Below are 21371 nucleotides of genomic sequence, written 5' to 3' on the forward strand. Positions count from 1 at the left end.
CAAACACCAAAATATTTAGAACTAGAAATGATTAAGATTAATAGGGGTGCCCAAACTTTTTCATAGGACTGTAGTGCCATTGTCTGACTGGGAATTCCAATAATATATTGGGTTTACAAATACCCTCATTTCTTGCTACTGCCATATAGTGCCAGTTTCTGACTGGGAATTCCAATAATATATTGGGTTTACAAATACCCTCATTTCTTGCTACTGCCATATAGTGCCATTGTCTGACTGGGAATTCCAGGAATATATTGGGTTTACAAATACCCTCATTTCTTGCTACTGCCATATAGTGCCATTGTCTGACTGGGAATTCCAGGAATATATTGGGTTTACAAATACCCTTATTTCTTGCTACTGCCATATAGTGCCATTGTCTGACTGGGAATTCCAAGAATATATTGGGTTTACAAATACCCTCATTTCTTGCTACTCGCCAAAGTGTCGCCACGGAGGGTCCTAGTGTCACCAGGCGTGAGAAGTATAGGCGCATGTTGCGGGAATACCTTTCCGACCACAGCCCTGTCCTCTCCGACCCCTCTGCGCCCTACACGTATTGGGTGTCGAAGTTGGACCTGTGGCTTGAACTTGCCCTATATGCCTTGGAGGTGCTGTCCTGTCCTGCCGCCAGCGTCCTATCTGAGAGGGTGTTCAGTGCAGCCGGTGGCATCATCACTGACAAGCGCACCCGTCTGTCAGCTGAGAGTGCCGACCGGCTCACTTTGATAAAAATGAACCACCACTGGATAGAGCCTTCATTTTTGTGCCCACCTGTGTAAAGCACCCGAACATGAAACTCCATGTCTGTGCTCAACCTCTCCAATTCCTCCGCATCCTCATACTCATCCACCATAAGCGTTGCACAATTCTGCTAATACTAGGCTCCCTCCACCCTGATTTCCCCCAACTCTGCTGGTTAGAGGCTCCCTCCACCCTGATTTCCCCCAACTCTGCTGGTTAGAGGCTCCCTCCACCCTGATTTCCCCCAACTCTGCTGGTTAGAGGCTCCCTCCACCCTGATTTCCACCAACTCTGCTGGTTAGAGGCTCCCTCCACCCTGATTTCCCCCAACTCTGCTGGTTAGAGGCTCCCTCCACCCTGCTTTCCCACAACTCTGCTGGTTAGAGGCTCCCTCCACCCTGATTTCCCACAACTCTGCTGGTTAGAGGCTCCCTCCACCATGAATTGGTCCAAACTGGGCTGTTTAGAGGCTCCCTCCACCATGAATTGGTCCAAACTGGGATTTTTAGAGGCTCCCTCCACCATGAATTGGTCCAAACTGGGCTGTTTAGAGGCTCCCTCCACCATGAATTTGGCCTAACTGGGGTTTTTAGAGGCTCCCTCCACCATGAATTGGTCCAAACTGGGGTTTTTAGAGGCTCCCTCCACCATGAATTGGTCCAAACTGGGGTTTTTAGAGGCTCCCTCCACCATGAATTGGTCCAAACTGGGGTTTTTAGAGGCTCCCTCCACCATGAATTTGCCCAAACTGGGCTGTTTAGAGGCTCCCTCCACCATGAATTGGTCCAAACTGGGGTTTTTAGAGGCTCCCTCCACCATGAATTGGTCCAAACTGGGGTTTTTAGAGGCTCCCTCCACCATGAATTGGTCCAAACTGGGGTTTTTAGAGGCTCCCTCCACCATGAATTGGTCCAAACTGGGGTTTTTAGAGGCTCCCTCCACCATGAATTTGCCCAAACTGGGCTGTTTAGAGGCTCCCTCCACCATGAATTGGTCCAAACTGGGGTTTTTAGAGGCTCCCTCCACCATGAATTGGTCCAAACTGGGGTTTTTAGAGGCTCCCTCCACCATGAATTGGCCCAAACTGGGCTGTTTAGAGGCTCCCTCCACCATGAATTGGTCCAAACTGGGGGTTTTAGAGGCTCCCTCCACCATGAATTGGTCCAAACTGGGGTTTTTAGAGGCTCCCTCCACCATGAATTTGGCCTAACTGGGGTTTTTAGAGGCTCCCTCCACCATGAATTGGTCCAAACTGGGGTTTTTAGAGGCTCCCTCCACCATGAATTGGTCCAAACTGGGGTTTTTAGAGGTTCCCTCCACCATGAATTTGGCCTAACTGGGGTTTTTAGAGGCTCCCTCCACCATGAATTGGTCCAAACTGGGGTTTTAGAGGCTCCCTCCACCATGAATTTGCCCACACTCTGCTGGTTAGAGGCTCAATCCACCCTGATTTTCAAAACAAATGTTGGTGCCAACCTCAACTTACTACAAGGGCCAAATTCACTGCTGGTGACAAGCTCTCCTCACTGCAAGTGCCAAATACACATGTTTCAAGGTGTTTTCCTACTGTCAGAGATGTGGTATTGAGTGTGTAAAGTGTGTAGTTGTTAGGCTGTGATGTTGGGGTAATAGAGGGTCTTTGGTGTGTTAGATGCCCCCAGACATGCTTCCCCTGCTGTCCCAGTGTCATTCCAGAGGTGTTGGTATCATTTCCTGGGGTGTCATAGTGGACTTGGTGACCCTCCAGACACGGATTTGGGTTTCCCCCTTAACGAGTTTATGTTCCCCATAGACTATAATGGGGTTCGAAACCCGTTCGAACACACGAACAGTGAGCGGCTGTTCGAATCGAATTTCGAACCTCGAACATTTTAGTGTTCGCTCATCTCTAGTAATATCTCTAATTCTTTTATAGCTAGTACTTCAATCCTGGCAACATAGGGAAGGTGAGAATCTCCGCGTTCCAGTGTACGGAGTCTCCCTAGCAATTCTTGCTTAGGTCACTGCTAATGGGAACTTTACAGCCTATTTTCTATTAAAAGGAAGTTTCATAGGTTAATAAAGTATATTACAAATATGTTCGCTACATCCCCCCCCACCCGACACAATAGCAAATAAAATAAAATGGGAGTTACACTTTAACCCAGTTAAGTGAAGAAAAACAAGGTTTAGTTGTTCTAGTGGTTTATACTATTGATTTGTGCAAAGTTTGTTAAAAAGTTAGTGACCATTTACAACTGGCTTTTTGTTTCCAGATGTTACGTTAGAGCTCCAGTAACAAATATCACAAAATACCAGGACCTGGCTGATAACAGATAGCAGTAGAAATAGCTGATTAAATCTTATACAATGCTGCGAGATAAGACAAGACACCCAACTCCCTTACCAGTGCCAGCTGCAAAGCCAGATGGACTTTGATAAATTTGGGGTCCAACTTATCACCACCAGAAACTCTACGAGAAACAAACGCTCACAAACTGAACCAAAACCACTTTTTTATATTTTCACAATTTTTTTCATTTTCATATTTTCATTTTTTTTTAAATCTATTACCATTTTGGGGAATGTCTGAAGTTTTTAGCGCTTTTTATTCAAATATGTTCAACATACTGGGAAAAAAAATTTATACGTTTGTAGAGCGGACATTTTCAGACATGGGGATACCTAAGGTGGATGTGTTTTACGTTGTTTATTTATTTATTTTATAACTGATCTAGGGAAATGGAGGTGATTTTAATTTTTACTTTTTTTTTTTTTACTTTTATTTTAGACATTGCATTGCAATGTGTTGAGGAATCCCTATATTTCTATTACAGGCGGCCTTCAATAAGCTATCAGGTTTCCATTGTATTATACTCCAAATGAAAAGAACCAAACTGACTTTATTTGTGGTTTTGTCTACCATAAAAATTTGGATAAAAGCGAAATATGTCGGAATATTGGGGCTCCAAATTTTTTTGTTTTGTTTGCAAGGGGTTGAAATGTAAAAAAAAAAAAATATATATATACAACAAACTATTTGCTAGCACAATAATCATACAGACCCAGATAATACAGGTGACATGTCACAGAGAATGGCGTAAAAATGAAGCCTGTAAAAAAAGCTGCGCAAATGCAGTTATTCTGTAATTCCAGCCCATTCTGAAGTTTTCCAGCTTCTCAGTACATCATATGAAATATTAAATGGTATTAGTATGAAATACGATTTGTCCCGTATGAAGCCTTCATACCATTCTGTGAACAGAAAAAAAAGAAGTTATGGCTTTTGGAAGGTGGAGTAAACTGGACCCAACATATGCAGGATGAAGTAATTCCCTTTCCATTGCTGTTCCCCTGTTATCTTTCTGTTGGAGCAAAGTTCTAGATGTTTAAAAGCATAAAGAGTCACATGTAAATTACCCTAAATAGTCAGGGGGCACGGGCATGTTTGACAACCAGCACCCCCACGATCAGCTGTTTGAAGCAACCACAGTGTTTGGAAGAGCGCCATGGCCTTTATAATACTTACTAAGCACAGTGCTGTACATTGTACAGAGCATGCCCGCTAATCACACCTCCTGGACATGACCGACATCTCCTTCACAATCCCTTCACTCCTTCATGTCTTGCGGAAGATGTCGGTCATGTCCAGGAGATGTGATTAGCGGGCATGCTCTGTACAATGTACAGCACTGTGCTTAGTAAGTATTATAAAGGCCATGGCGCTCTTCCAAACACTGTGGTTGCTTCAAACAGCTGATCGTGGGGGTGCTGGTTGTCAGATCCTCACCAATAAAGGACAGAACAGTAGCAAAGATGAAAGAAGCAATAAAAATATTGTATTGTGTATATAATGTTATTAATGTACATCCGCTTTATAGGGGTCTTTTTTTTAATATCTGTCTTCATATTCGGCTCCCTCTATGAGTATTCTACTATGGAGTTAGGTTACACATTCTGAGCCTTCACCATTTGGGTGCCCCTCAGCCAATTCTTCTGTGTACATCCGTTTACATGTCAGTGAAACATAGTAATTAAGAGATGAGCTGATAACGAAGATCTAGCGCCAATGGTACATGGCTAATGTGCTCTATGTAAACTGTGTACAAATGCTGAACCAGGTCATTTCCCTCTGGCACATACCTTCCTAGCTTCTGTTGGCCTCCAATCCTTATTAATGGATTGGCTTGTCCTCCTCTGGTCTTGTAGGATCTAGTTTAACCTGAAAAGAAATGTGCCCCACCCTGATCTTCTATAGCAGGCAGGAAGGATCTCGGCAGAAGTGCTCCGCATCTCCTGAGACGTGTGGCGTGCTTTTACCTGCAATGCATCATGCAAACCAAATCCTGCATGTTTGTCTCGCTTGACAGTACATTATTATGTTGACGCCCAAGCACAGTCAGTCATCCAACACCTACCCTGTAGGGAAGTAAAGCTAATTTGTTATATGAAATTGACTTAAAGTAGGTTTGTCAGATAACTGGCTCCGAAAATAGATGTTGGATAACACAATGAGTCATTGTAATAGCAAAGAATTGGGCAGTGTACAAGTGTGTACTATGTTATCTCTATATAGTAGTGGTATAAACGGGTAAACCATCCCTATTTAATAATATACAGAGGGCATGTGCTATTAAATGTATTACAATATGTTCTGGACATTTAAATCCAGTCCCTGTTGGCGCAGATATATGGCAAAAGTAAAACTTGTCATCGGGACTATCACCGCCTGCTTATGGTGCACCGACTGTTATAAGTGATGTGGACGGTTTCCTAACAAGTCTATGCTCCACGTCTGTAGTGCAGAGCATTGTTCTCCACCATACTTGGCTGCCTGAACCTACCCCAACAATTCCAATGAACCTTCTTGACAAAAATGGTGATTCCCCACCCATCAGCAAGATGGTTGCATCACATAGTCATGTCTTGGCAGAATGTGCTGTAGGCACCTCACCACCTTCAGTCTCAGCTACCCTTCAGCGGAATCCTTCTATTTGTCTACAACACTGGTCCCCAACCTTTTCAAGCAAAGTATCCCCTAGTGAGAAAATGTCCCAACTGAGTAGACCCAAAGTAGTGATCAATTATAAATGTTAATAAAATAAGGCTTTGTTAACAGTTATGTAATGGCCCCCTCGATGTCCCCACACTCAGTAGAATATTCATGTCACTGCCCTCATACTCAGTATACAGTAATGGCCCAGTCAGTGCCCCTGCATGTAGTATAATGGCCCTCACACTTCAGTCCACCAAATGTAATATAATGGCCCCCACATGTAATACAATGGCCTACACATGTAAAATAATAACCCCACAGTGCCTTAGTGGCCCCTCCATGCAGTATAATTAATGTCCCATAGTGGCACTTCCCTATAGTATAATGTCCCCAAATGGCCTCTACATTAACACATTTTTTTTTAAAAAAAAAATCCCACAGAAATAGGGATTTCCTAAGCATTCAAATTTTTTCTGGTGTTCAGCTGAACCCAAAATGTGGGGGGTTTGTCACCTATGAACTATTATTCTCTTGGACATCTTCAGACTTCCAGAATATATTTAGCGGAGGCTCTCGGCAGGTGAGCAAACATAAAATACAGCGTTGTTATTTTACACGTGAAGGCGATATGACATGTGGGGCACTGACGTGTGATGACCATTATACTACATGTGGGGAACTGACTGGGCCATTATACTGAGTATGAGGGCACTGACATGGACAATCTACTGAGTGTGGAGACATTGAGGGGACAATGATGTCTGAAATGGCCAGAAGATGACGCCGGATTGTCAGATACCCAGAGAAGTGAGTAAGTTTGTTATTTTTACACATCTCCCCTGGACAGACTTCTATTGCAAAGGGGCCCTGTGGCACATCATGCGGGGCCTATTACATTACAGATGTGGCTGCGCTTGAACATGATTTGAAAAGAGAAATTTATCAATATTATTCCAGTTTTTGGGACTCATTAGGCAGGGTCCAACAGCTAGTGTCCGATGCTAATGTCCGCACAAAATTTTGCACGGACATTAGCATCAGACACTAACTGTGTCCGTTACATTTTGCATTGATTTAAATGGGACATCATGTGTGTTCTTTACAGTTCGTGTCTGTCCTTAAAGGGATTCTACCACTAAAGCAACATTTTGTCTAATTACCACGTTGGAATATCCTTAAGAAAGGCTATTCGTCTCTTACCTTTAGACGTGGTCTCCGCGGTGCCGTTCCTTAGAAATACCGGTTTAAAATGGTATGCAAATGAGTTCTCCGCAGCAATGAGGGCGGGCCCCAGCGCTCAAACGACGATGGGAGCGCCCCACTGCTGCCCGAGAGCTTACTCTAGCGCCGCCTCCATCTTCAGCTGCAACCCCGCCTCTTCTGTCTTCTTTTGTTGGTCCAATTTCCGACGCCTGCGCAGTACGCTCCTGTATTGAATTACAAGAGCAAGAGCGGCCTCCCAAAAATGGCTGCTGGCCAGCAGCCATTTTTGGGAGGCCGCTCTTGCTCTTGTAATTCAATACAGGAGTGTACTGTGTAGGCGTTGGAAGTTGGACCGAGACGGAAGACAGAAGAGGTGTGGTTGAAGCAAAAGATGGAGGCATCGCTGGAGTGAGCTCTCGGGCAGCAGTGGGCTATTCCAACGTGGTAATTAGAAAAAAATGTTGCTTTAGTGGTAGAATCTCTTTAAGTGTCCATTCACAAAGATGTCCGATTTTTCAAATGGACAGCTAAATCCTAAATTTGCGCGGACATTAGCATCGGACACTAGCTGTCGGACACCGACGCTAGTGTGAACTCCCCCTTACATTGAAAAAACACTTGCCACTAGTGTATGAAGAAAAAATGAGATGGGTCTGGTCATCGTTTGTGCAACTGATCTATTTAGGTTGTTCACTTTTATGTATCACTTATGCTTAGAAACGTAATACACCACTGGCAGATACAACAATGTCAAGTAGTGTAGATTTAATTGGTACTTACTACACTAGAATATCACTTTTGTGCGCTCCATACTACTTTCTTAGTATCAGTGCTCCCTTAATCCGTAAAATAAAGCAATATCTCACCAAAAAAAACAGCACGTGAAATAAAATATTCTACAGCCACATACATTTCGTGCCCCACCATGTGAACCTGGCTAACAGCCATACCAACAGTGTCAGAAGACATTGATTTGCCACTGCTCTCCCCCAACCCTGGCTTTCATGTAGAGTTTCTACCACTCCCTGTAATGAACTTCTTAATATAAGAGATGATTATAAGAAGTGACTATCATACTTAATAAATATCATTTCACAGCATGGCTGGAGGCTTTGGTATGACAAATGATTTTGTCTATTTTATATTCCACGTACTCAATGAGAAAAAAAAAGTCCTCTAAACTGATTATTGCAGTCAATGTAGACCTGAAGCAGTATGAAAAGTATTGCAAACATTGTATGGCAGCACATTAGGGGTATTGGGCACTGAAGGGCCACTCTCTGTATGTTTTGCAGGGGAAAGTCGCCAGAAATGAATACATGTAATATGACATTAAACCCCGAAGGTGCGATCCTAACTCAAAGACACAAAATTGTATTCACAGTGCAACAAAATGTCCCTTTTAATAAATATAGCTTAAAAGATAGGGCCATGTGCTTTAGCTATCCAAACAACATATATGTCCGGAGCACAGGTAAAGATAAAAAACACTTCCATTCAAAGAAAAAACAAAGCGCCATTTAGACAAGTAGTATACATAGCAGATACAGCACAAAATGTAGCACATCATTGAAGTGTGTTTGCTCACCCCGTTACTCAATGTTATAGATTGTTGGCGTAGCCGGATCAATGCTAGAATCTACAATCCAGCTAGAGGCAACAACTAGTGCCTACTAGAGCAATGAAGACCCTTTCCCAATCTAGGAGACCGTCCATGGTTGATGGATACTGCCCAGTAAGTAGTAAAGAGGGGAAGGTAACCCCCCCCCCCCTAAAGTGTATCTCAATGTGTTTCTCCTCAAAATGAGTCATCAGGAGATAGATCCCATATTAGTTATAGGGAAGGCAGATAAGAAGGTAGATATTGCAGTGAAAATGCACTTCCCAGATCCCTGATGGTGGGCTCCAGTACTCATAAGCACTAGCGCTGAATGATGCTAAGGCCCAAGTTTATATAGGGCCAACTTACTGGTAAGTCACGGTCATCCCGAAACGTCACTAGCCACGCCCCTATAGAAATCTAATATAAATTCAGATAAAATAATATGCACAGTAAATGTATATTACATTACACAGGTTTGCAGAGAATGCTTCCCAGACAATGTCCTTGCAGCAAAATCAATTTTATCTTTGTGTCTACACATAGAGAACTAACACTGTCCGAGCCTTTATCAACAAACTACAATTAGCTGATCAATGGTCCTGACAGCTGAGGCGTACATAACAGCTCTGGAAGCAATCACAACCTGCAGAACTCAGCCTCTACCATGAGCAGTAAGTCACGTCATCTGACCTGTTATCAGATACAGGCCGGGAGCTTTGACAACAATGTGTAAACAATGGGAAGAATTATTTCATATAGCAGGCAAACAAAGCAACATTTCTAAAGCAATGTATTTAGGAAAACTCTTGAATTTACATAAGCTAGCAGTATAGATAGGATTCTTGAGATGGAAATATCCCTTTATCACCTCAAAAACATCTCCAGAATACGCCCTTTCCTCACCAGAGATACACTAAAGACACTTATTGTCTCTCTGATTCATTCTCACCCTGATTACTGTAACTCCTTACTAATCAGTCTTCCCCTCACTAAACTCTCCCCTCTACAATCTATTCCGAATGCAGCGGCCAGGCTCATCTATCAGTCTAGACGCTACAGCGATGCCTCTGGTCTGTGCCAGTCGCTACATTGGCTGCCTATTCATTATAGAATAAAATATAAAGTTATCACCCTCATCCACAAGGCTCTCCATAATGCCGCACCTCCCTACATTTCCTCCCTCATCTCTGTCTACCGCCCAATCCGTGCTCTCCGCTCACTCAATGACCTAACACTTACATCCTCTATTATCAGAACCTCCCACGCTTGTATACAAGACTTCTCCCGAGTTGCACCACTTTTCTGGAATGCTCTACCCCGGACAATCAGATTAACTCCCAATTTCTACAGCTTCAAGCGCAAACTAAAGACACATCTCTTCAGACAGGTATATCACAATTTTTATTGTAAACCCTTCTGTACAGTCATTAGAATCCCCAAAATTTAACCCTCCTCTGTCCCCGCCCCCACATTTCCCCACATGATATGATGTCTTTTCAGGCTAACTTTATATGTCCAAGCTCCATCCACATGTTAAAGGACACGACTGGTGACGGCTCATTAAGTTTTATTTTTGTGTAATGACAGTCACTTCTATTACAAAATTGTCTGACCACTGTATAAGCAATGCCACCCCTGCTACCTCTTGTGTCACCCCCTCTACCTCATAGATTGTAAGCTCTTGTGAGCAGGGCCCTCAGTCCCTGAATGTGAAATGACTTTCTTTGTAATGTATCTTTCTGTCTGTATTTGAACCCTACTAATTGTACAGCGCTGCGGAATATGTTGGCGCTATATAAATTTATCATTATCATATATCAAATTTATGTAATATCAAGGTGCTATAATGTAAAAACATCATTGGCATGATTTGTTGATTTTTATGGCCAAAAACAGTGAAAAATCCATATTGCCATGAAGGTGAATAAACAATAGCACACAAGCCCAACCATTTTTCCTTCTACTGTCCACCTGGATGCGGTGGCCTAGGGTCAGGAAACTTCCATTAAGGAGAGAATGTCCCAACTTTGGGACCTGCACCTATGTTATGTGCTGTACATGCCATAAATGTCTAGTCTAGGAATACTCCTTAAACAGATTGTATCTTTTTCAAACCTTACCTTATTCCTCGACTACCAAGATTAGGCGTTTACTTCTGTGCACATTCTGCTATACGTATGCACTACTAGAGCAAATGTGACAGATGTCAGCATATTGTCCATCTGGAAGCTAGAGCTAGAGCCGTGGAAGACCAAAATGCAAGACTGGGAGCAATTGACAATCTTAGGCTGAGGCCCCACGTTGCAGAAATGCAGCTTTTCTTGTTGCAGATTTTGCTGCATTTTTATGAGCCAAAGCCAGGAGTGGATTGAGCAGAAGGTAGAAGTAGAAGAACTTCCTATATTTTTTCCATTCCTTTTGTAGCCATTCTTGGGTTTGGCTCCAAAATCTGCAACAAAAAATGCTGCGTTTCTGCAACGTGGGGCCTCAGCCTTAAGCAGTGCAAACGTTAGTGAGTTAGATATGGAGGTTAGCAAGCTGGAGGAGCATCAGGAGAAACAGGCAAGGGGCTAGGTAAATACAGACAGATTAGATGGGAGGGGCTACAAGTAAAAGAAGCCCAGTCCTGATTCTGTCAGGTGATGATGTGAGTCAGGTAGGCGAAGGCAGTTAGTGGTTAAAGGGGATTCTATAACTGATAACAGAATAATTTTTTCGCCAATATCACCTCAACACGAACTGTTTGCTGACGGAACAGGTGGAAACAGCCGTTTTAACCCCTTCCCACCGACGGCATATTTCGATTTTCGTTTTTGACTCCCCTTCTTCCAAACCCCATAGCTTTATTATTTTTCCACTCTCAGAGCCATATGCGGTCTTCATCTTTGCAGGACAAATTGTTCTTCATGATGCCACCATTAATTGTTAACTCGCCCTATTCTGACACCCTTACCTTTTTTTTATACTTCCTGAATGCATAGGGCGTCTTTTTTTTTGTGGGGCCAAGTGTACTTTTCAGTTCTACCATTTTGGGGAATTGCTATTGCTTTGATCACTTTTTATTCAAATTTTTATCAGAGGCAAAACAGTGAAAAAAACGGCGGTTTGGCACTTTTTACTTTTTTTCCCGCTACGGCATTTATCGTACAGTAAAAATATTTTTATAGATTTGTAGAGCGGGTGTTTTCAGAGGGATACCTAACATGTATGTGTTTCACAGTATTTAAATACTTTTATATGTGTTCTAGGGAAAGGGGGTGATTTTAACTTAATTATTTTTTTTTTTGCATTTCTTAGACCCCCTTGGGGTCTTGAACCTCAGGGAGTCTGATCACTAATGCATTGCACTACAATGCTAATACATTGCAAAATACCGGCACTTCTATTCAGTAGCCTGCAATAGAATAACAGGCCAGGGAGCCTTCACAAGGCTCCTGGCTGTCATAGCAACGTAACGACGGCCCCGGAGCTTACTCCGGGTGCTGATGATCACAGGAAAAATGGCGCCTTGGTCAGCTTTGTACGGCAGATGTCGAGAAGGAGTTAAAGGCTATTCAGGCACATGCTTACCTCAAAAATCACTTTTCTAAATGATAGAGCTCCTTTAAATAAAAATTTCCATCAAAAGAATCTACCATCACCAAACTTCTCGTCTAAACTACTTATATGCTGTTGGAGTATAAGTATATGACATTATAAACATACCGTTTCCGTGTGCAGACTCGCTGCTGAGAAAATCAGCTTTTAACCCCTTAGCGACCCTTGACGTAACTGTACGTCATGGGTCGCATGGGGATGTATGGAGCGAGCTCACACGCTGAGCTCGCTCCATACACGGCAGATGCCGGCTGTATAATACAGCCAGGACCTGCCACTAACAGCAGCGGTCGGTGCCCGAGCCGATCGCTGCTGTTAACCCTTTACACACTGCGGTCAAACGTGACCGCAGTGTGTAAACGGCGCCGGCGGCATGGGCGCCGCCATGTTTCCCCGATCGCCGCCCTCCTGAACGTCACATGAGGGCGGTGATCGGTTGCTATGACAGCCGGAAGCCTATTGAAGGCTTCCAGGCTTGTCTCTGCACTAGATCTATTAGACGATGCCAGAGGCATCATCTAATAGAAGTGCTGCGATTTTCCTATTCACTGCAATACTGTAGTATTGCAGTGAATAGTATGAGCGATCAGATCCCCTAGGTTTCAAGGTACCTAAGGGGTCTGATCATAAATGTAACAGAAGAAAAAAAAAAAAGTTTTTAAAAGTATTAAAAAAATAAAATATAAAAGTTCAAATCACCCCCCTTTCCCTAGATCAGCTATAAAAGTAATTAAAGAACATTAAACATAAACATATTAGGTATCCCCGCGCTCCAAAATGCCTGAACTATTAGAATATTAAAACATTTATCCCGTACTGCGAACGGCGTAGCGGCAAAAAAAATAAAAACAGCCAAAAAGCGTTTTTTTCAACACTTTGCCTCCTATAAAAAATTGAATAAAAAGTGATCAAACCATCAGATCTTTCCCCAAATGGTATCAATAGAAACGTCATCTTGTCCCGCATAAAAAGACACCACAACCAGCTCCATACATGGAAATATGAAAAAGTTACAGGTGTTAGAACATGATGACACAAATTTTTTTTTTCTATTTTGCAAAGTTTATCATTTTTTTTTTTAAAAGTATCAAAAAATTTCAAATACTATATAAATTTGGTATCACCGCGTTCGTACTGACACGTAGAACACAGGTAACATGTCATTTGTACCAAACAGTGAATGCTGTAAAAATTAAACCCATAAGAAAATGGCGCAAATGCATTTTTTCTCCAATTGCGCCTCATTCTGAATTTTTTTCCAGCTTCCCAGTACATTGCACACTATATTGAATGGTGCCATTACAAAGTACAATTTGTCCCGCAAACAATAAGCTATCATGTGACTCTGTGAACTGAAAAATGAAAAAGTTATGGCTCTTGAAATGTGAGGAGGGAAAAACGAAAATGCGAAACCAAAAAATGGCCTGGTCCTTAAGGGGTTAATCCATTTGCAAATGAGGAGTATGGTTTACCTGGGACATGGACTCCTCTGTGGAACACCATTTTTATCTGTGGACACCACCCAGCTCCATCCCTTCACATATAGACTGACAGGTCTCACTGTGCAATGTTCACAGCCAGTGGTGTAACCAGGAATGGCGGGACCCCGTGGCGAACTTTTGACATGGGCGACCGATGCCGAAGACCCTACCAACCCCCCCGCATTCATGCACACACTATTATGTCCCATAGGGGCCCTTTGCCCATTGTGGACGCCCATGAACAATTTTTATACTCTGGGGTCTTTTCAAAAATTTGGTGCAAATTAAAGCAGTCACGGAGAAATCAAGAAATGCTACAGAATGAAATCATTTTTAGGTTTATTTTACTACAATTAAGAACATCAGAACAAACAAAAATAAACAATTCTCTGCCTCCCATCATAAATAACTAGTCTTTAATACAATTTTCTTTGAATAAATTTCAGACTTTACCTTTACACAAAATATAATACATAGAATTTTATATAAATGAAACAAGGGGACACAAATGTACAAAATATGTCCAGGCTGTATGTTCCCTTTAGCGATTGAGGAAGATGATGGCATCCTTTAAAGTTGATGCGGTCTTGGGTACCAATATTAATAAGTGCTTGGGTCTAAGCTTGCTTTGGTGGGAGGTAACCAAAAAAAAAAAAAAAAAAATCTGATTCTACCAGTAATATACCAGCACCAGAAATTATCCTCTTGATATTTAGCAGGGATTGTAGCTTTCTTTCAATGTGAAAACACACTACAATATATAAAATTCCAAGATTTTACAAGGCGCGTGTCAGTCAGACAGAACCCTATAATATTAGTCCATATGATACAGCCATGAAATCTGCACAGGTTTGTATATTTCACCAGTATGACACCTAATCCCGATCATTGTGATGCCCAATTGTCTATGTAAAAAACCAAGCAACAACAATACACATGATATAATGGACAATACAGATAGCTTAACAAGATGATCTAGAAACTCTGGTCACAGAGAATAGGTTCCATTAGACAACATATACACTGTATGTACATATACTTAGAAAGACTATAGCTGCAATACATGAAGGTACAACAGAAGACTACAGGTTTAGACATCAGGGACTCATGCAACCGCTAGTGGGTGAGGTTCACACAATGCAGTCGTGTTGGGTTTCCATTGGTATTTTTCTTGCAGTTGTTGGTCACATGACCAACAACTTGGCAAGGCACCTGCTGTCAGTCAACTATTTGAGGATGCAAAAACAAAACAAACAAACAAATCTTAGATGGGTCACAGACAAGTCGCAATTGCGTAAAACTTGCAACCAAAGATCCAACAGATTTGGATTTTTTGCAACAGTGGTTTTTTTCAGTTGCGCAGAGACATTATGCAACATTGTGATCTTTGCATTGGGCATGTAGTCTAGCCTAGAAGAACAAGAGGAGAGGACACGGTCTCTTGATTTGGAAACTGAGAAAACTGCAGTGTGTGAACCTGAGGCAATGGTCGCTACTTTCCAGGAGAATCCAGTGGAGAGCTTTGTCTGAACACGGCACATGTGTATGAAGATCACGTGCTGGAGAGAAAGGTGACTACAGTACAAGCTGCCAACCCCAATATCACAGGAGGTCACGAAAATGCTCCAATATAAATAAATATTTATAACATTACAAATGTGCATTCATATGGTTTTTCCTATAAATAGTAATTTTGTAGTTATTTCATGATAGATGTAATCTGGATTTTTCACACATTGAAGTTACAATCTGTACTTTTTTATGTAGATTGTGAGCCCCATATAGGATTCACAATCTACATTTTTCCCTGTCTTTGGAACATACAAACTCCTTGGATATGTTGTCCTTGGCAGGATTCAAACCCAGGACTCCAGTGCTACAAGGCTGCAGTGCTAACCACTGAGCCACCGTGTTGCCCCTACAATCTGTACTTTGTATCTGTGTTTTAAAGCCAAAATTAATGCATAAAAACAGAATAAAAATTCTTTCTATTGTATCTCCCCTGTTCTTATGTTCCAGTCCTGGGTTTAGTTTACAAATACAGATGCAAAATACTGACTAAATCTGCAGCATGCGAATAAGGATAAACTTTGGGTAACTGAATGATCACGGGGTGTGTTTACATGCCACGTTTTTCTGCAATCAGACCAATTACAACCCCATCTATTAATAATATAGGCATGCCAATGATCTGTAGCAATGGTTTTCAATATCTACGACAGTGACTGAAATGAATCTGACATTGGGACATGCAGATCTCTGCCACTAACTCAATATATCAATCACAGCAGGATGGCAATGAAAAAACCCAAAAAAACTAGAAACATACAAATAATGTAGTTTCATAAAAACAAGGTAGATTATAATAGGATCATTCTAATACGTTGTACTTGCAGTCTTATCTGCAGACAGTATGTTATAGAGCAGGAGGATCTGAGCAGAGTGAGATGTAACATGTTGGAAAAGATTCAGTATAATGTGTTTTATTGCTCCCTTTATGTCTTGGAATCCCCCTGGTGGTCCTATTTAGTGAATAATAGCTGTCAGTCACTAATAGGACCGCCCACTGGACTCCTCAACATACAGAGTTTTCACTGGATAAGGTACAAGTTATAGAGCTGTACATCTACTACAGTGCCTGACTGCTGTATGTGCACAAGTGCCTATTCAATAAGCAGCAGCGCAGCAATACTCATTGTACAAGTGTCGTCATAAAAGATGCAATAAAAGAAATTAACAATTGCAAAAATAAAATGCCAGTCCCGTTCTGGAGGATACGACAGGCAGGAAGGCATTATAATTGCCTGTACCTGGGTTTAGAAGCCCCTTCATTTTCGCCTACTTTACTAACCATTATTTGCATGCCTCATGCTTTGATAAACTGCATGACAAATGAAACAAAAATGCCATAGAGCTTTCACAATGGGCACTGCTTGTTTGCCATTGTCAAACAGAAGAGCACTGAAGAGCCTGTGCAGCTTATTGAGTTCCCTGGGCAAAGCATGTGACAGCAGGAGTGAAACGGCCAATTCATTACTTATTTCACATTCTTTATCCTGCTAGGAACTATGGACGACTATTTGTTTTACCTTGCGTCTTAGTAGAAGAATTCACATATCGTAGATGTAGATCCTTACATTCTCATTTTATGGGCAGGTAGAAAGCTCCTTGGCATCAAATACAAACCTAAAAGCAGAAATGGTGGCAAAACAATGACTAAAAAAAAAAATAAAAATTCAAACATTTTCTCTAGTATTGGAGAAAACCAATTACAGAGACCTGATATCACACAGGCTAGGACTATAGGCAAGTTTTATGGGGGGGAAAAAGACACACAATAGTGTCGTCGTCCGAACACCCAGACGCTGCGGTGTTTATACTGCGCACTGCCATGGTCCTCACTCCTTGAATAAGTTGCTGGTTTTACAGGTATACAACACAAAGCAATGGCGAACATGTGGAATTCATAAGAACTAGTTTTCAGTGTATACATAGGGAAGAAGGTGGGACGGCTGCACACACAATGAATGGTAAAACAAATACTAGAACAGGACACAGTGACCAGGTTTACAGATTACAAAACGTGACAGAACGGATTGTCACAATGCAATCATATAGCATGGCTGGACTTTTTTTTTTTTTTCCAGGCTTAAACACACAAGTCAAGTTAACCCTTGAGATTTTGGGTGGTACACCGATCACATGAGATGTGAGAATTTAAAAAAAAATAAAAAAAAAAAAAATGTAAGAGAACCAATGATAGTGATAGATCTAAACACTAGATCCCAAATGCTTAAAAAACATGCACACAAACCCCTCCAAAACTATAGAACCGCAGCTAAGAATGGCATTAGATGCTAAAGGAGGGCTCTATAGGGTTAATTCTGAAGGCAATGACCACTTATGTCCTGCAGGTGTCCTTATTGCTATTGGCCACATATATTACTGTACGTAACAACAAAATAAACCTCCTATATAGCGACACAGCAATACCAAAACGTATAACAAATTCTAACAGGTTATCACATTGAAATTATTTGGACAAAATGCAGATTTTCATTTTGTTCTACATGGCAGTGTAAGCTATGCATTGCAGACTGAACGGCATTCACTTAGTAAACACTTTTAGGTTCTCGGATTTTGGATATAGGGCGATGATGTATCATGTCACCCCAACAAAAGCGGAGCCAGTAATAGGGCTCGGCATGTAAGTATATAGCAGGGACGTATACTACCTAAAGCTCATCTATTCAGTTGTCCACCAGTGTACGGTATTATACAGGTTCACTTACATTTTCAAGTATTGTGACCAGAATTCTTACAGAAAAAAAATAATTTTTAAGAGCGTAAATTAGAGTTTCCCTAATGACATGTGCACATTGGCTGATATGGAGACTGAGCATGGCAGGATCTCTGAAATGTCTATTCTATATAAAAGGACTTTTACTGCAAGAGTCTGAATGAAGACGAGTAAAAGTGACGAATGTAAAGATTGTCAGGGCATGAAATAGTCAATAGCTGTAACACAGGCAACAAAAAGGACCGTAGCTTAACAAATGCAATTCAAGATGTTCTGCAGCGCTTGTGGTTCAGACGTGAGACATTGGCACTTGCTTGTGGTATAAAGCTGAACTTGGCAACCCAGTCCTTGTAGTTAGTGCTGTGCTGGCTTCACCGTACGCCAAGACATTGATAGATTTGCTGCTTCTGCAACATCTACTTGTAAATCTCTTCCAAGACTCAAAAGTTTTTCCAGACCAAATCCATACACCTGAGGTTATACCAACCAACAGACACATAAAGTACTTTAACATGAAAACCGCATACTCAGGTCTGGATCTCTGTTTGTCCCCAGAACAAGAGCAGTTGTGGGATTTTTCCCAAAATTCCCTGTAGTGCTGTTCATAAATATAACAGGCAACCACTATAGTAGCAGGTACAGTGTATAGTACAGTGAATATACCGATCCGGATCATCAGTTTTTCCAGTTTGTCGGTTTTGGTGCCACCTTGTTTTATAACACTCCTAATTCTAAAGAGCGAGACGAAGCCAGCTAGTAGAAACATAGTTCCCGTAAACAGGTATACTACCAGCGGTGCCAACACAAAGCCACGGAGGTTGTCCAGGTTTTGATTCCCCACGTAGCAGATTCCAGCCACAGGGTCCCCATCCACCGAGCTTAGTGCAAGGACGGCTATGGATTTGACGCTTGGTATGAGCCATGCAGCCATATGGAAATACTGAGAGTAGCTGGCGATGGCCTCATTGCCCCACTTCATGCCAGCAGCTAGAAACCATGTAAAGGACAAGATCACCCACCAGATTGAACTGGCCATTCCAAAGAAGTAGATCAGAAGAAAAACTACAGTGCAAAGGGCCGGTCCTGTTGTCTCGTAATGAATGTGGTCCCGGTTGCAGGCAACATTTTCATGACCTACTATGAGCCTGACAATGTAGCCAATGGATACAAAGAGATAACAAGCAGATAAGAAGATGATGGGCCGTTCTGGGTACCTAAACCTCTCCATGTCAATCAGAAAGGTAGCCACGGTCATAAAGGTTGAGATGAAACACAATATGGACCACAACCCGATCCAGAAAGAAGCAAAAGTCTTCTCATCCTGAGTGAAGTAGGGCTGAAAACACGGCATGGCACAGTTGGGCACCTGGCCGGTCTTAATTCTATTATAGAGGGGATGGGAATCTTTTGTTATGGAGATGAAAGGCTCTTGGCATTTGCATACCCCTTCACAGACACCGTTTGTTTGCTTCTGACTATGGAGAGGAGTCAAGTGTTTTGGTCCTCGGGGTGGATGAGTTGGTTTTACAAATAAGGGTGGCAGTGTGGTGGCCTCGGTCCGGTTATCTTCCATACACAGATTTTCCGAGTCTCCATTTTGTGGAAGTTTGTCACAGTTCATTCTCTCTGGCCAACCAAAGCCATATTGTCTCATGAGTGGAGAACACCCCGCTTTAGCGCGTTCACATACAGATCTGCAGGGCGGAAGCGGCTTCTTATAGTCAGGCAAACAAATAGGCGTATACATGCTACACAGGAAAAACTTCAAGTCAGGCGAGCATTGAATTTCCACCAAAGGCCAAAACTGATGCACTTCCAAGCCAGCTTCATCTTGAGTGTCATGGTTAAACTGGTTGGGCATATAGGTGTAGTTATAGACGATCCCCTTGCACATTGGCACAGTAATCTCTTGGCAGACAATTGCTTTGGATGCCGCAAATACGGGCACTGGTACTTGCAGGATGAACACAAGGCCCACGACAAGGACTCCAGGATTCAGTCTAGCCATGTCTTTAAGGGGTGAAGACTAATCCTGATAGAATTCCCTTTAACATGTATTAAAAAGCATAATCCAGTGGCGATATTCGGAGAATCTTCAGGAGCGCTCACTTTCCTCCACAACTTTATATTGTGTCTATTAATGAAAAATAAGTGGGTTATTAATATTAGTAATAATAGAGGATAATATTATGCCAATATATGAATTATAGACAAAGAGTATACAGGAAGAGAAAGCGACAATGACTACAATGTAATATACAATGATATAGGTAGAAAACTACTATAATAAGCTGTTATTCTAAAGATACAAAGAAATTATAAATACCCCTGTAATAGAATACTGACAATCTGCACAGTACACGGAATAATACACAGCACTAATAAACTGCTCATAGAAAGAAGAAGAATATTCTACAAATAATAATGTTCCCTGATCAGCGCTATGGACTATGTCAGCGCTATATTATATAACAATGGATAAGAGATCAGGGTATAAAGATGTAGAATAATACTATAAATTCATTTCTCTTTTACAGCTTGGTGCAGTGATACATACATGAGCAGAGACTATTATATATTAGGTGTTATAGTACAATATGGCTATTAATAGGGATAACATGCTAAGCACATGCTGCTCATACTCTATCTACATGTCACTAGTACTACGGTAAGATTACAATATGGATACAACATACTAAGCACATACTATATCTACAGGGCACTAGTTCTACAGTATGACTAATATAGGATACAACATATTAAGAACTTGCTTCCCATACTATACCAACATGTCACTAGTACTACAGTAAGATTAATAGGGATATAACATACTAAGAACATGCTGCACATACGGTAGTACTAGTGACATGTAGTATATTGTAGGTATACTGCATGTCACTAGGACTAAAGTATGATTATAATAGGGATAACATACTAAGAACATGCTGCACATATTATACCTACATGTTACTAGTACTACAGTAAGATTAATAGGGATATAACATACTAAGAACATGCTACACCTACATGTCACTAGTACTACAAAGAGAACATACTAAGAACATGCTTTCTATATTATACCTACATGTCACTGGGTTTAGGAGTTGGCAGCTCCAGACCATGTGCTGAACTTGGACAAAGCCTTCTGCAGGTTCCTTTTAAAGCATCAGAAAGAGAACAAGTGAACTTTGGACGCCTGTCAGAATCAATAGACACTGGCTGTGAACTCTGATCAGCGGTCCTCCCAGTGCCAGGACTAGCGCCCTACTACTCCCAGTGCCAGGACTAGCGCCCTACTACTCCCAGTGCCAGGACTAGCGCCCTACTACTCCCAGTGCCAGGACTAGCGCCCTACTACTCCCAGTGCCAGGACTAGCGCCCTACTACTCCCAGTGCCAGGACTAGCGCCCTACTACTCCCAGTGCCAGGACTAGCTCCGCGCTCCGCTCGCCTATAGGACGCTAT

The 21371-nt window shown here is 41.8% G+C and overlaps 1 protein-coding gene across 1 annotated transcript; it reads right to left on the bottom strand.

Moving 5' to 3' along the window:
- Positions 1 to 17932: 17932 nt before the first annotated feature.
- On the bottom strand, positions 17933 to 20031 carry FZD5 (frizzled class receptor 5). The gene has a single exon (XM_075283955.1). It carries the CDS (start codon positions 19912 to 19914, stop codon positions 18196 to 18198), a length of 1719 nt encoding a protein of 572 aa, XP_075140056.1. The 5' UTR covers positions 19915 to 20031; the 3' UTR covers positions 17933 to 18195.
- Positions 20032 to 21371: the final 1340 nt, after the last annotated feature.

This window comes from Leptodactylus fuscus, chromosome 8 (genome assembly GCF_031893055.1).
Source record: "Leptodactylus fuscus isolate aLepFus1 chromosome 8, aLepFus1.hap2, whole genome shotgun sequence".
In the NCBI taxonomy this organism is placed as follows: Eukaryota; Metazoa; Chordata; class Amphibia; order Anura; family Leptodactylidae; genus Leptodactylus; species Leptodactylus fuscus.

Bases quoted from the DNA above. Each gene is read 5' to 3' on its own strand.
- FZD5 (XM_075283955.1), bottom strand. From the start codon at position 19,914: ATGGCTAGACTGAATCCTGGAGTCCTTGTCGTGGGCCTTGTGTTCATC.